At 40.2% G+C, this 13,238-nt stretch overlaps 1 protein-coding gene across 4 annotated transcripts; it reads left to right on the top strand.

Annotated features, from left to right (window-relative positions):
- Positions 1-211: 211 nt before the first annotated feature.
- On the top strand, positions 212-12,009 carry RIOK3 (RIO kinase 3). Of its 4 annotated transcripts, none has more exons than XM_040547856.1 (13): positions 212-592; positions 1,849-1,970; positions 2,767-2,912; positions 3,050-3,154; positions 3,631-3,740; positions 4,448-4,591; positions 5,327-5,454; positions 6,578-6,769; positions 7,183-7,342; positions 8,379-8,459; positions 8,544-8,633; positions 9,003-9,110; positions 10,635-12,009. In XM_040547856.1, exons 1-13 carry the CDS (start codon positions 590-592, stop codon positions 10,734-10,736), a joined length of 1,491 nt encoding a protein of 496 aa, XP_040403790.1. In that variant the 5' UTR covers positions 212-589; the 3' UTR covers positions 10,737-12,009. The 4 variants fall into 4 exon arrangements, with proteins under 4 accessions (XP_040403790.1, XP_040403788.1, XP_040403787.1 ...); XM_040547854.1 differs by lacking the exon at positions 212-592 and adding an exon at positions 908-1,119 and having other exon boundaries at positions 6,581-6,769; XM_040547853.1 differs by lacking the exon at positions 212-592 and adding an exon at positions 940-1,119.
- The last annotated feature ends 1,229 nt before the right edge of the window (positions 12,010-13,238 follow it).

The following is a 13,238-nucleotide window of genomic DNA, read 5'->3' on the forward strand; positions in this document are numbered from 1 at the left end:
TAGGGCATGCGTGGGCAGGAGTGTGACCTGGCTCCCTGCCATCTCCCAAGCTGTCCGCCCTTTGGTTCAGCAGCAGAAGGGCTTTCTGCCTCAGTGAACGTCGCAACAGATCTCCTCGGTGATTGTGACACCTGACATCGCTGGTTGCTAATGACAGATCGAATGAACTCTGGCCGGCAACGCTGATTCTCACATGCCTGAGTCGAGGCAAGCGGCGGCTGCTGGGGCTGGCCTGGCAGCCATGTCACAGGGAGCTTCTCCACACAGGGGATGTCAAGGGGGCTGTGAGACCCCTTTCCATCTCTCCCACCCCACACTGCTGGGCTGGTTCCCGGTTATCCAGGGGCTGGGGAGGCACAGGGGCCACACTCCTGAGGGCCAGCGGTGAGCCAGGCTTGAGGGGCTGCCAGGCATCGCTTTGCTGCTGGCTCCAGCAGGCACGTGGGGTGGCTGTACTGTAGCAAGATGCCCCTGGCCTGACAAGAGGACATGTTAATCCCGTACGATTTTCCAGGTAAACGTCGCGTTTGCCTTGGAGGCGTAAAAGGTGGAGGATCGCACAGGAACCATTTGTATTAGTTCTGTATTTATGGTGAGTTATGGGACCCAGATCAAATGAATTTGTTCACTTGTACTTTGAGTTATGGGATCAGGATCAAATCAATTTGTACACTTAGGCCTTTTTTTGCCCCCTTATCTTCATTATTTCCTCAGATAAAGCAACCTTTACCCCACCGGACCATTTATTATTATTATTTTTCCTATCAACAAGGCTCCCCGGCGGCTCTTCGCCCTTCCCCGGCCGCTCTCGGCAGGGGCCGGCGGCCGCTCCCCGTGTCCCCGTCCCCCCCTCCCCGTGTCCCCGTGTCCCTGTCCTCTCTCCGCCTGTCACCTCGCCGGGCAGACACCGGCCGGCGCCGTCCCTCCGGAGCCCGCCGGCAGGTGGCGGTGCGAGGGAGCGGGGCGGCGGGGAGGACCCGGAAGGTTTCGCGTCTGGAGCCCCCGCCGCCCGCCCGCCCGCCGCCGCTTCGCCCGGCCTTGCGAGCGCAGATGGACCCGGTAGGAATCGCCGCCACCGCCGTTCCCGACGCCGGGCCGGGCCCCGGTTGGCAGAGAAAGGTGAGACCGGGCGGCGGTGGCGGCCCGGCCCGGCCCGGCCCGGCTCGGCTCGGTGCGGAGACCGGGCTCCGCCGGGCCTCGGTGGCGGCCGTGTGAGCAGCGGGCGGGGCCCGCCGTGGGCCGGGGCACCGGCAGCTGTCTCGGCTCAGAGAGGGGCTGCTGCAGCCCCGTAAAGCACCGCCGGGCCCCCGAGTTGCGCTGCTGGGGTCTGGAGGCCGGGAGTGGCGAGCTGGGTGTGTGCCACCCCCCTGCCCCCCAGCAAGCCGAGCTGGATGAGGGCTTCGGTGCCCCCGAGGGCACCTTCGTCGTGGTTTTCCCTTCAGAAAGTCCAGAAATGGGGGAGGACGTTGCTCATAAACCAGTGACATTCAGTTATTCCCACGGAACTTTTATACGGGCTGTGTGTAAACTCAGAAAGTTAACTTCCCGGGAAGGCCTTTCCCCTGTCTTCAGAGGGTGCTGATAGCGACTTGTTTACCCCGTGTGTGTCCATTACTGAATGGCCTCTTCGTATCCATTAGGGAACGGCCATCAGCTTCCTTTCAGTGACACCTCACTGAGTTTATGGAACTACTCCTTGAAGTATTTCTGCACTACAGTTCATCATACTTCCCTAAGTGCCCGTAGAAAACAAGCTCTTAAAAGATTTCATCAGCTTACTTTAGAGGCACTGCTAACTAATTATGCTATTATTGGGGTTGCTGGCTTGAATGAAATGTTTATTTACAGTGTCCCTGGGGAGCCCCCAAAACGGCATCAATATCATGTTCCCTTGCTGAGGTAATGAGTGAACAGCTGGCAAAAGAGCTGCAACTGGAAGAAGAAAATGCTGCTTTTCCTGAAGTGGTTGCGTAAGTTTAAATCCCGGATTAGCTATCTCCATAGTTGTAAATCTCCATCTTCTGTCCCCTTTTGTGCAGTGTGCTTATAGCGTAGCACTATAGTAAGTGCTTTGCCTAACTCTGCTTCTTCAGGTTTTTTTCAGTGAAGATGGCTTCCCCAGGTACAACTCTTCCTTAGAGACTATCCTCTGTTACCACTCCTTCTTTCTTGATATTTTCTTCACATTGTTTTGGTTGCTTTAAGCCAGTCCATAAACTATGGTTTGAGAAAGTTGTCAGAAATGTTATTTCTCCTCTTTTAAAGTTTTGTTAATGGTTAGTTTGAAAACTGTCAGGTTATGCATATCACTTGTATTCTCCCTGTACTTGGAAGCTCTAAATGTGGGCCGAGAGCTTACTAGTTCTAAATGCATACAAATTCTGCCTGTGGCCTTGTCTGTGAAGCAGAGCAATGCAACACTGATTTTGTTTAAATTTTATTTTTAATATATAGTGTATATATTTTCTTCTTATATATTTCTAGCTGTATGACTTCTTTCTCTCTCATAAGGGACATCTTAAAAATGGAGCCTCATGTTTCTTCCAGAATGGTAAACAAAGACGTTGAAGTAATGTGCCCTGCAAAGGAGTCATAAAAATAATTTGGGGGGGGGGTGGGGGGGGGAGGGGAGGCAGTTGAGATCCATTAGTTTCTATAGAGCTCTGCACTAGATCTTTTCTATAGAGCAGTGAAATGGTATAAAGCAGTGTTTCTGTTTAGATTGCTGCATTTAATTTTTGGAATCCATTTTTTCATTTTATATAGTGTTGCTGAAGGACCCTTTATTACAGGAGAAAATATTGACACTTCTAGTGACCTAATGCTAGCCCAGATGCTGCAGATGGAATTTGACAGGGAATATGACGCACAGCTTCGACGTGAAGAGAAGAAGTTCAATGGAGATAGCAAAGGTACTTGCACCAGAAGAAATATTTTTGCTTTGGAGATATTCTAGTGGCATTCTACTTAAGTTGACAGAGCTGTGAAGACTTAGCAAATCCCTGCTAAGTAGTAATCACAGACATGCTTATTTGTTTTCTTTCTCAAGTCTCCATATCCTTTGAAAATTATCGGAAGGTGCATCCCTTTGACAGTGACAGCTCGGAGGATGAGGTTGATTGGCAGGATACCCGTCATGATCCTTACAGGGCAGGTATGTGGCTGTTCTAAACAGTACAATTTCTTTAGTTAATAGAAATAAGAAAATGGCATGGTTGAATGAGTTTTCTTCAATGTAAGAAGACATACTAGTTCTGTGGAAAAACCAGGTCACCTAATTGGGAGGTGTTATGCAGGAAGTTGGCAGGTAACTTAAGGCTTCTGTCTTCCAGTATTTTGGCTTCAGCGGCTGAAATCTGATCTTTATAGAGAATATATTGGGGCATCTGCACAAAATATTGAATATTACTTTGTGTGACACTCCAGAGAATACGTAAAAGTAAGTCATGACATAGCAAAAGAAACTGACGTGTTTAGGATAAGAGAAGATAAGACTGCATTAAGATAATACGACTAAAATGTTATTCTTTTTAGTAAATAAAACTATATATTTTTTATGGGCATTGTGGAACCTTAGTGTGCATTAGTAATGTTTCAATGTAAAGCTTGGCTTTTTCTTACTGCTGGCAGATAAACCTACTACTACACCAAAAAAGGGCTTCATAGGAAAGGGAAAAGACATTACCACTAAACATGATGAAGTGGTATGTGGAAGAAAGAACACTGCTCGTATGGAAAATGTAAGTGAAAGCTTAGGGAAATTTTGCTTTGCATGTAAAACCAGAATGCTGTAACGTACCCAAAGAAATAATGCCTCTACTGCTGTATATGATGCTAATTTTGTTGTTTATTTTTAAAAATCAGATGAAGGCAATGCAATGGTTGGTTTAGTTATTCAAATTGCCAGTTTGAGTTGATTTTTGTTGTTAATTTAATATTAGTTTGTTAATGACACTGTTCAAGAGCTTGCATAGAATGTTTTGACAGTACAAAGCTATTGGCAAGTGTGGCACAGAGGCAAATAAAAGATCAGGGATATTCCTGTGAAGTGTATCTATCTAATCTAATTCCTTTTACATTAATTTTGCCTGCTCAACTAAGTAACTTGTTTTCAGTCAGTGGTTTGATGTACAGCTTTTCAGTCTACTTATCGACAGTTAACCTTCAGTTTTCTTTAATGTAACTGGTACAGCTGCTTCAAATAAGGAAATGCTGCAATTGCTGTTTTACAGGATGTTAGGTAATCTTATTATAAATTTGGGCAGAATTTCAAGTTCTGAGTTTACAGCAACATGTTTTGGATGTTGTGAAACTCACTGTGTGGAATGTTGTCACTTAAGTCCTAATTTAACTTAGATTTGCAGATCATAAAGAGAAATTTTTGCTTGTGCCAATTTTTGGTGTTGGCTAATAACAATACTTAAATTTCTGATATTTCTCCTCATAGTTTGCTCCTGGGTTCCAAGTTGGAGATGGAATTGGGATGGACTTAAAGCTGTCAAATCAAGTCTTCAATGCCTTAAAGCAGCATGCATACTCAGAGGAACGTCGAAGTGCAAGGCTCCATGAAAAGAAGGAGCACTCCACTGCTGTATGTTTTTGAAGTCTCTTTATGCTCTTTATCTTGTGTAACAATGGAAGACGTCTTGGTAATTCCTTGAAACATAACCATTTTTAGTAAAACAATTAAGTGATATAATGTTAACATTGATGAAGGAGATAGTATTAGCTCCTGCTAGAGAAAGTCTGTCTTCATTTGAGCTGCATTACTGTGAGAGCCATGTCAAAATAAGAGTAAGCAGCTTCTAGTATTTTCTCTTCTTCTTTCTAAATCTGTCTCATACTCGGCTAAAATGAGTAAACTGCTTGGAAATTATTTATAGAAATCATCTAGAGGATGAATCCTCCGTGGTTGAAGTTTGTGGCTCCAAATATCTGTCTTCATAGCAAGTTTCAGGAAAATGAGGTGACCAAGTAAATTTTAGTTAGTAATTTTGGAAGTCAGTATATAAGCTTAATGGGTGAGTTCAGAGCAGTGCCTGTAGTCTTTCCTGCTGTGGACTCTTTCAAACTTGAATGTTTTACTTTATTGTAGCTCATACAAAAGGAACATAATATTTGGGATATTAGATTCATCATGTGTAAGACTTCTTGAAAACACTACAGAAAGTTTTCTTAACAGAAAGTGTTCTTAAGCACTAAGAGAGTTCTTCTAATACATTATTTTTTCCACCCAGTTGGACTCTTGTAGTATATATAAATATTGTAACTCAATGTAAAGCAACGGATTGTTTTAATGAATTGAGTGTTCATTTCTTACCTGTAGGAGAAAGCAGTGGATCCTAAAACACGTTTACTTCTGTACAAGATGGTCAATGCTGGGATGCTGGAGACCATCACAGGCTGCATCAGCACAGGGAAAGAATCTGTTGTTTTTCATGCATATGGAGGAAAGTAAGTATATTGTTTGGTACTCATGGTACACTTAAGTGTCAGAGATGGCCTAAAAAGGAGAAACCACAAAATACACGAACAATCTGTATGTGTTTTGTTGCTAAGACTTAGAGGTTTTATTCACGTGTATGCAGATGATGATAAATTCTGAAAACCAAATGGTACCGACTTTGAAGTCAAAAAATTCTGCTGTCTTCCTTGAGACCATTTGATGAACGGGATCAAATCCATGGTGACTTTCTGTGGGAAAAAATATATACTCGTTTTTACAAAAAAGTCGTGAGATTTTGGAGAACTCTTTCCACTGACTTGCCCCATACTAGGGAGCCATCATGACGATCTTAGGCTACCTGCAGATTGTCTATACATAGAAATCACTGTGTTACCAGCTCCATCTGTGAAGTTTAGTGTAGGTGCTCTTTCTTACTTTTGGTTTACCTGGAGAATAGTGTTGGGATGAGGAAACACCTCTAGTTCAATGTATGTTGAGAAGAAACTAATAAAAAATACAGATAACCTGTTTCGAGATGTCAGGAGAGACATGAGTTGAGGGCGGAGGGAAGATGAGTTGAAGTGGATGTTTTTTGTTGTTGTTGTTTTGCTTTTTTGTTTTTATTTATTTTTATTTGACATGTGCTTGAATGATATTCAGGAGTGTTCTTTTGCTTATTATCATTCAAAGAACAATGTCTTCTGAGGTGCTTAACAAAACACTGTGGCACTGCCATTACTGTTCTAATGCAAGGATTTTTTCACTTGTAATGTACTCGAAGTAATTATATCCATTAACAGGGCTGTTGTTAGCTATGATATTTAACTAAAATATTCACAAGTTGGGAGGTGGACTCTATCTGATGAGCAACATATGGTCAGAATTCCAGAAATCAAATATTCAATATCTAAGTTTAATCTTAGAACTCTTATAAACGTAATTTGAAATGGCTTTCAAACTCGATACAAAATCAGGTCTTCTCCCCTCATGTTAAAAATCACTATATCTTGCAATGTATTAAAAAAGAAATAAACCAAAAAAAAAAAACACAAAAGGCAAAAGAGCAACCATACATTTGCTTGTAAGGATGTGAATACTTAACTTTGTTATGTGTTTAACTCTTTCCATGAGAAGTGCAACTGAAGACGATAAAGTTATACCTCCAGAATGTGCCATTAAAGTGTTTAAAACGACTCTTAATGAATTCAAGAACCGTGACAAATACATCAAGGATGACTACAGATTTAAAGACCGCTTCAGTAAATTGAATCCACGAAAGATTATTCGTATGTGGGCTGAGAAAGAAATGCATAACTTAACAAGGTAAAAAAAAAAAATGTTGGTGTCCTGTTCTCTTTTTTTAGCATAGCCTCTGAATTCTTACAATTTAATGAATTGTCAGCATCTTCAGGGATTTGGCAGCAGAATTTATAAGCCCGTGAAGTTATCAGGCTCTAGCTGTAAAAGTAATTAGTTTTCTGTTAGCATTTTTAGGCCTGTTTATGGCTTTAAAGTATGAATTATCCAATGTGAAATAGAGAGGGGGGAGTATATATATATAAAATCAATTACCAATCCAGTCTGTTCAAAGAAGTTGTGACTCTGGATCAAGTTCTTCACACACAGCTTGGAAATGAGCAAGCAGGAACTAGAACTGTAGGTTTTTAATTCTCCTTTTTACTTTTTTTGTGTGTGTGTGTTTCTTTCTTAATTAGTATCTATTTTCTGATTCACAGAATGCAAAATGCAGGAATTCCTTGTCCTCAAGTGGTTATCCTCAAGAAACACATCTTGGTTATGTCTTTCATTGGCCAGGATCAAGTCCCAGCTCCTAAACTAAAGGATGTAAAACTTAATAGTGAAGATATGAAAAAGGCCTACTATCAGATTCTTAATGTAAGACAGTGCTGATTTCTCCTCCAATTCTGGGTTGTATTTTCTTATGGGTAAATAACTTAAACGGACAAATCAGCATTTATTTACTTTTCAGGATGCTTGCATCAGCTTCAAAGTATGGAGTCCAAAGGCTTATTTTACTGCTGTTTAATGAGTGACTTAGAATAAATGAGAAATTAAGCACTAGAAATAATACAAAGAAATAACGTTAATCTAGTAGAAAACATGCTGGAACTAGGTGACAGAAAGGATACTTAGTAGCAGGGAAGTCATGAGCAAGTAGTCCTCCTTTTACAGAAGCAGTATTTGGTTTAGAAAGTTCTCTGAAGTCCTTCTGGGTTTATAGAGTACTTAATTTACAATGTTTAATCACGCTTTGGTGAATAAACCTCCCTTCCCTGTTTTTTTTAAGCTAGTCTAGTAATCAGAGAATGAATTAGGATATTGCATGGTACGATATTCTAATTCCTATTTTCTACTGTAATTGTTTCAGACACGTACCTGCTAAATGTCTGCTCTCCATTAGCTTCCCATAGTCATAAACAAACAAGCAAACAAAACAGCAACAACAACAGCCCCCGCCCCCAGCAGTTTGGTGCTGTGAATGGTCTGTACATCGAATCTTGAAATCAGTAGAGCAACACAACCATGTTTTAAATGAACCAAGTATGGAAATTAATTAGGATCCACCATCTGAAACTGAGACTTTTTTTTCCCCTGTGCGATAGGGGTAAGAGTGACAGGTATTTTTAGAGAACATGTTTATCTGTCTCATGCACTTGGACTGTTGGCAGAGTTGACATGAGTTTATGAGACTGATTCTTCTCACTTGCCAAAGCTAAGCTCAGTGATAAAAGCTTAGTTTGCTGGCAGCTTACCAAAACTGCAGTTCCCTGTGAAGCTTCAGCAAAGACTTGGAAGAAATAATGTAAATGGTGGGTGGGGAAACACTTTGTTGTGCTCGCCCTGCAAATGTTATCATTTGGAATAGCACACTTGGCACACTTCATTCACGCATTGATTTTGTTCCTTGCAGATGATGCAGCGGTTGTATAAAGAGTGCAAACTGGTCCATGCAGATCTGAGTGAATACAACATGCTTTGGCATGATGGCAAGGTGAGCGTATTTTTAAAATGGGAAGGAAAGGTTTCATCGGATGTGAAACATTAATACAAAATGAATCGCTGTCTCTGCCTTCAGGTTTGGCTTATTGATGTCAGTCAGTCTGTGGAGCCCACCCATCCTCATGGACTTGAGTTTCTGTTCAGAGACTGTAGGAATGTTTCACAGGTAGGACCTCTTCGTCTGACGATCGTCTGTTACACTGAGTGTTTTTCCAAGTTAAAACAGCATCATTGAAATTCAGAGCTAATTTAAAATCAACCAACACAACTCCAAAAAAATGGTTGTGGCTGCAAATGTGTAGGATTATTTTTGCATGTTGTCAGTACTGATGGTGTTCTTCTCTGAAAGGGAAGAAAGTATGGAAGAATAAAACAGTACCAGTGGAAATTAGAACTTCTCTTGGTTGCTACCTGTAGGTCAACAAAAGCAAAAATGTCATTTTGACTAAAAACTTTAGTTGTAATTTGTGGAAGAAAAAGGAGTATTTTGTTTTGTAATGTAAAGTGTTGAATGTCTCCTCTTTATGTTGCCTAGTTCTTCCAGAAAGGAGGTGTGGCAGAAGCACTTAATGAGCGTGAACTCTTCAATGCTGTCTCAGGTTTAAATATTACAGCTGACAATGAAGTAGACTTCCAAGAAGAGGTACAACTTTCTGTGTTTAACATTTTGATTTGGTTAGCGAGTAGCTATTGCAATACCTTAACTTTCCAAGTTCAGTTTGTATGATTAATATGAGTATAATTTCAGCAATTATTCTGCATCCCCCTTCTAAAACTTCATTATTTTTTCCTCATACAAACATTTTTCAGAAACTCAGATTCACAGACCTCCCCATCCCATTCCTGATGCCCTGCTCCCAAGTATAAAAGGTCCACGTTGCATATAATTGCTCCTTTCATTGTGAAGGGAAATCTAGTGATCTGTCTTAATTTAAAAGCTAGCATTGTTGTCTTTCCTTACATATATTAAAGGTTACGCAGAGAAAGGAGAGTTGCTTTAAAATAAATAAATAAATTGCTGCTTATTGTTAATGTTTTAGGGTTTAACTTCCTTAAATTTAAAATTTATAGGCTAGCATTTTTGATGTTTAAGCATGACCTTAGACATCCGAATCCATGCTAATTTAAATATAGAATAGGAATCTTTGGTCACCTCTTGCTTTTAATGTTCAAATTTTAGCTGTGCCTCCTCAAGGCATGCGTCCTGTTACCAGATACTTATAACATAAGTTGACTAAAAATTCCACATCTACTGATTAAAGTAAGGGCTATATGGCAGTTCTACTCAAATCTTAGTAACAGCACAGGTTTATGCTAGTCCAGTATGAAGTACGTTTGGAACATTTAACTTGTGAAACAAGTCCTCAAACTGATCAAGAGGTGAAGGAAATGCAAAGTAAAATAGTCACGAGGGTTTCTTAGACTTTCTAAGATCAATTTATTAAGCAAAATAAAAATTGCCTCGCTGACTGCATTGTGAGCTTAGATTTGTGTGTGGGTTCAATGTCATCTTTTTGCCTATGAGTTTTATGGGAAAGACATACTGTTTTTATGTATCGGTGAAGTTGAGCCGCCCCTCCTTAAACTTCAGACTTTGACTTTAGTAACTAAAATTACTTCCCTTGGAGTTCAAGAGGAAGTAATCCAAACATAACAATTTGAAGATTAAAATAAACTACAGGACTATGTTACTTGGATTGCACAAAATGTTTAAGTATAACTGTCTTCTACTGTCACCATTGACAATGACTGCAGTGGCTTTGTAATCTTAATATTACTTGGAATTTCTCCAGTGTTGGTGGATTGGCTGAATTACAACAGAGGTGGTCAGAGTTGGAGAAAGGGATGCTTTTGTAATTTGGGGAGTACACCTGGTGTCCTAAGAATCTTCTGTCTTCCCTGCAGCTCATGCATTTCAGTTGTTATATAGCACGAAGCTGCAAAAGAGTGCTACTCCTTTTACTAATTTTTTGAGAACAGGTGTTTCAAGCTGTATTTCCCAAGCGTATTGCACCATACATGTGACAGAATCATTAAAATAAAATTATTGTATATACCTGGTCAGTCATCTAAAGGTACCTTTTAACACTATTTAGGAACATTCTGGCACAGCTTGGCTTTATAATTTCAGCATGTATTTTTTTTTTTCTTTTTTTTGGCTTTCTAGATTGAAGCTTTGGAGAAGATGAATGAAGATCACGTGCAGAATCATGGAAAGAAAGTGTCCACATTTTCAAGTGATGGAGACCCACCTATATATGATGAATAGCACTGGCTGTATAGCTGCTTTAAAAAAAAAAACAAAGCCACAAAAAAACAACACAGATTTGCTGCTTCTGACTATGTTAGTGCAGTGGTAAATGTCAACTGCCGATGTCAAGAGAGAGTGGTTGACTGGGAATGCCAAAATGGAAAACACAGTGAGCATACAGTGATGCCTCAGTGTTTTTTGTTTTTCTTGTTTGATTTTTGTTTTTAATGTAGCCCACACGTCAGGCTGGCACTGCGAGAATGGAATGTCACTACTTTGGATGGTCTGACAGCTTCACCAATTGTCTGGTTACATTAGGCTAATATAGCTGAGGTGGTCATATTTTGTGTGATTCAGAGCTTATATGTTACACTTTAAAAAAAAAAAAAGTTCTAGATCATCTAAACCATTTAGTGAGAAAGCAGACTCAAAAAAGATTCCCTCTTTTTTCCCTTTTGCGACTTGAAAAAAATAATTAAAAATTGTATATGGCAACCATGTCAACGAGCCTTTCATCCTTCTCCACCCAGGGCAAAATGAAAAGTCAAACTGTGCTGTAATCATGAAACTGTTAATTTAACAAAACAATGTCTTTATACATGGAAAGAAAAGTCTGGACCTTTTCATTAAAAGTACGTGGAGCGTGGCTTTAACTGTCTCTGTTAATACAATTGGGTATTAGGAGAAACTGATCTGAATCCAACCTGCAGAGGACTTCTTTAGTGATGTGCTGGAAGTCCTGAGGGCTGCATCCAAGACCCATAACAAAGAGCAAAATCAGTTATCTCCAATCTTGATATACAAGTAGTTCCAAGAACTCAGCGCAAGTCAGGAAAACAAACAACCAAATCTCTGTAACTTTGCATCTGCACTGAAAATCTGGGTAGAGCACCAAACCTTCTTACTCATCTAAAAGATAATCATACACTATGAAATCTAAATACTGATCAGAATTACTTTTAAATTAAGCTTTTTGTTTACAATTGGAAAAAAGAAAAGTCAATTCATCTTTCTTTCATGCTTTTATTCTTAATGCCAGTCTTCTTATTTTAGCAAGTTTTAAAAGTCTAGCAATGTTTTCCCTCCAGCACATTTAAAGATTAACTTACCTAGTGGGGTGGTTTGGAATTAAGAAATTTGGGTCAACTTTTTAAATTGCCGTTTCTGGTGCTGCTCTTTATCAAGCAGAATATTGTGTTGCTACATGTGACATTCTCCCAGTGTGCTGTGAAAGTGATTTGGTTTTGTTTTTAATAATTGGAGAACTGGTGACGAAGTAAAAACTTAAGATCTTGTGGTGGCATTCTTGTGTGGTTCTTTGCATTGTACTGGCCATTGTCAATCCTCAATGCTATGCTAAACCAGTGTTAGGGAGTACTTTCTTCGAGTTTAACAACAGAAAAATGACTGTTTTCATTGGTGCTGTGTAAACAGTAAATAACTTCTGGCCAGTTGCAATGGGTATTTGGATTTTTTTTTTAATGAATTTGCCAATCATCTTGCTTTTACCCCTCTCGTAAGTAAAGCATCTTATGTCTTGTGGATATGTCTTCACCACTCAGTTAAATAGTTGCCCAAAATAAAGACATCAGGGAATGAACAGAATTATGCCCTGATGTGGAGTGCCACAGTTACCTAACACTTTCAGGAAGACTGAAAGCTGCTGTTGGCAAATACAACCCAACCTTTCTCAAAGCATTCAGAGGATAAGGCATTTAAAAAGAAAACCAGTCATATTCTAGGCTTATTAAAAGTCTCAGTACTCCTAACATTTCTTAGAGAAACCAAAATTTCTCTCAAAGCTGCTACCTACTACATTACAGCATTCTTGTAAAGGAAGGATATTAGATTGGTAGGGATGTTTACATTGGGAGCAAGAGAAAGAGAGCACAAATAACTGGAAGTCGGGGGGTGTTTTCCGAGATGTCATTTTGAAACAGGAAACTTGTTCTATTGCACTTGAGTAGAGGTCTCAGTTGGTACAGCTGTTTTAATTAAAATAAGAATAAAATGTAAAAAATGAAGTAATGGTCCTCAAGCCTGTGAATTGAAGCTAGTGGGCCTGATTATATTGCCTGAATGTCTTTTCGCCCAGAGCAGTAATATTTGCTCAGGATTTGCTTGGACTGGACTAGTGATAGGACTAGAGTAAATGTCCTCAAGTTGCGCCAGGGGAGGTTCAGGTTGGAAATGAGGAGAAATTTCTTCTCAGAAAGAGCAGTCAGACATTGGGACGGGTTGCCCAGGGAGGTGGTGGTGTCACTGTTCCTGGGGGTGTTCAAGGAAAGGCTGGACGTGGTGCTTAGGGACGTGGTTTAGTGGGTGACATTGGCGGTAGGGCCAGATGATCTTGAAGGTCTTTTCCAACCTTAACAATTCTGTGATTGTATGACATCTACATACTTTGTCAAGTAGCTCAAACCAAGGGAGAGGTTGCTAAAACAAGGGTTTTCCTGGACTCCTCTGCCATGAAAGCCTCTAGGGTTATCATCAGGCAAACAGCATCTCAGAATTAATTCT

Source organism: Cygnus olor, chromosome 2, assembly GCF_009769625.2.
Source record: "Cygnus olor isolate bCygOlo1 chromosome 2, bCygOlo1.pri.v2, whole genome shotgun sequence".
Classification (NCBI taxonomy): Eukaryota; Metazoa; Chordata; class Aves; order Anseriformes; family Anatidae; genus Cygnus; species Cygnus olor.

What these genes read in the sequence shown, in the direction of transcription:
- RIOK3 (XM_040547853.1), top strand. Translation starts at nt 1,051, where the DNA reads ATGGACCCGGTAGGAATCGCCGCCACCGCCGTTCCCGACGCCGGGCCG. An exon ending in TCATGATCCTTACAGGGCAG is followed by an intron (nt 3,155 to 3,630) that starts GTATGTGGCTGT and finishes TACTGCTGGCAG; the next exon opens with ATAAACCTACTACTACACCA. An exon ending in CCTACTATCAGATTCTTAAT is followed by an intron (nt 7,343 to 8,378) that starts GTAAGACAGTGC and finishes TGTTCCTTGCAG; the next exon opens with ATGATGCAGCGGTTGTATAA.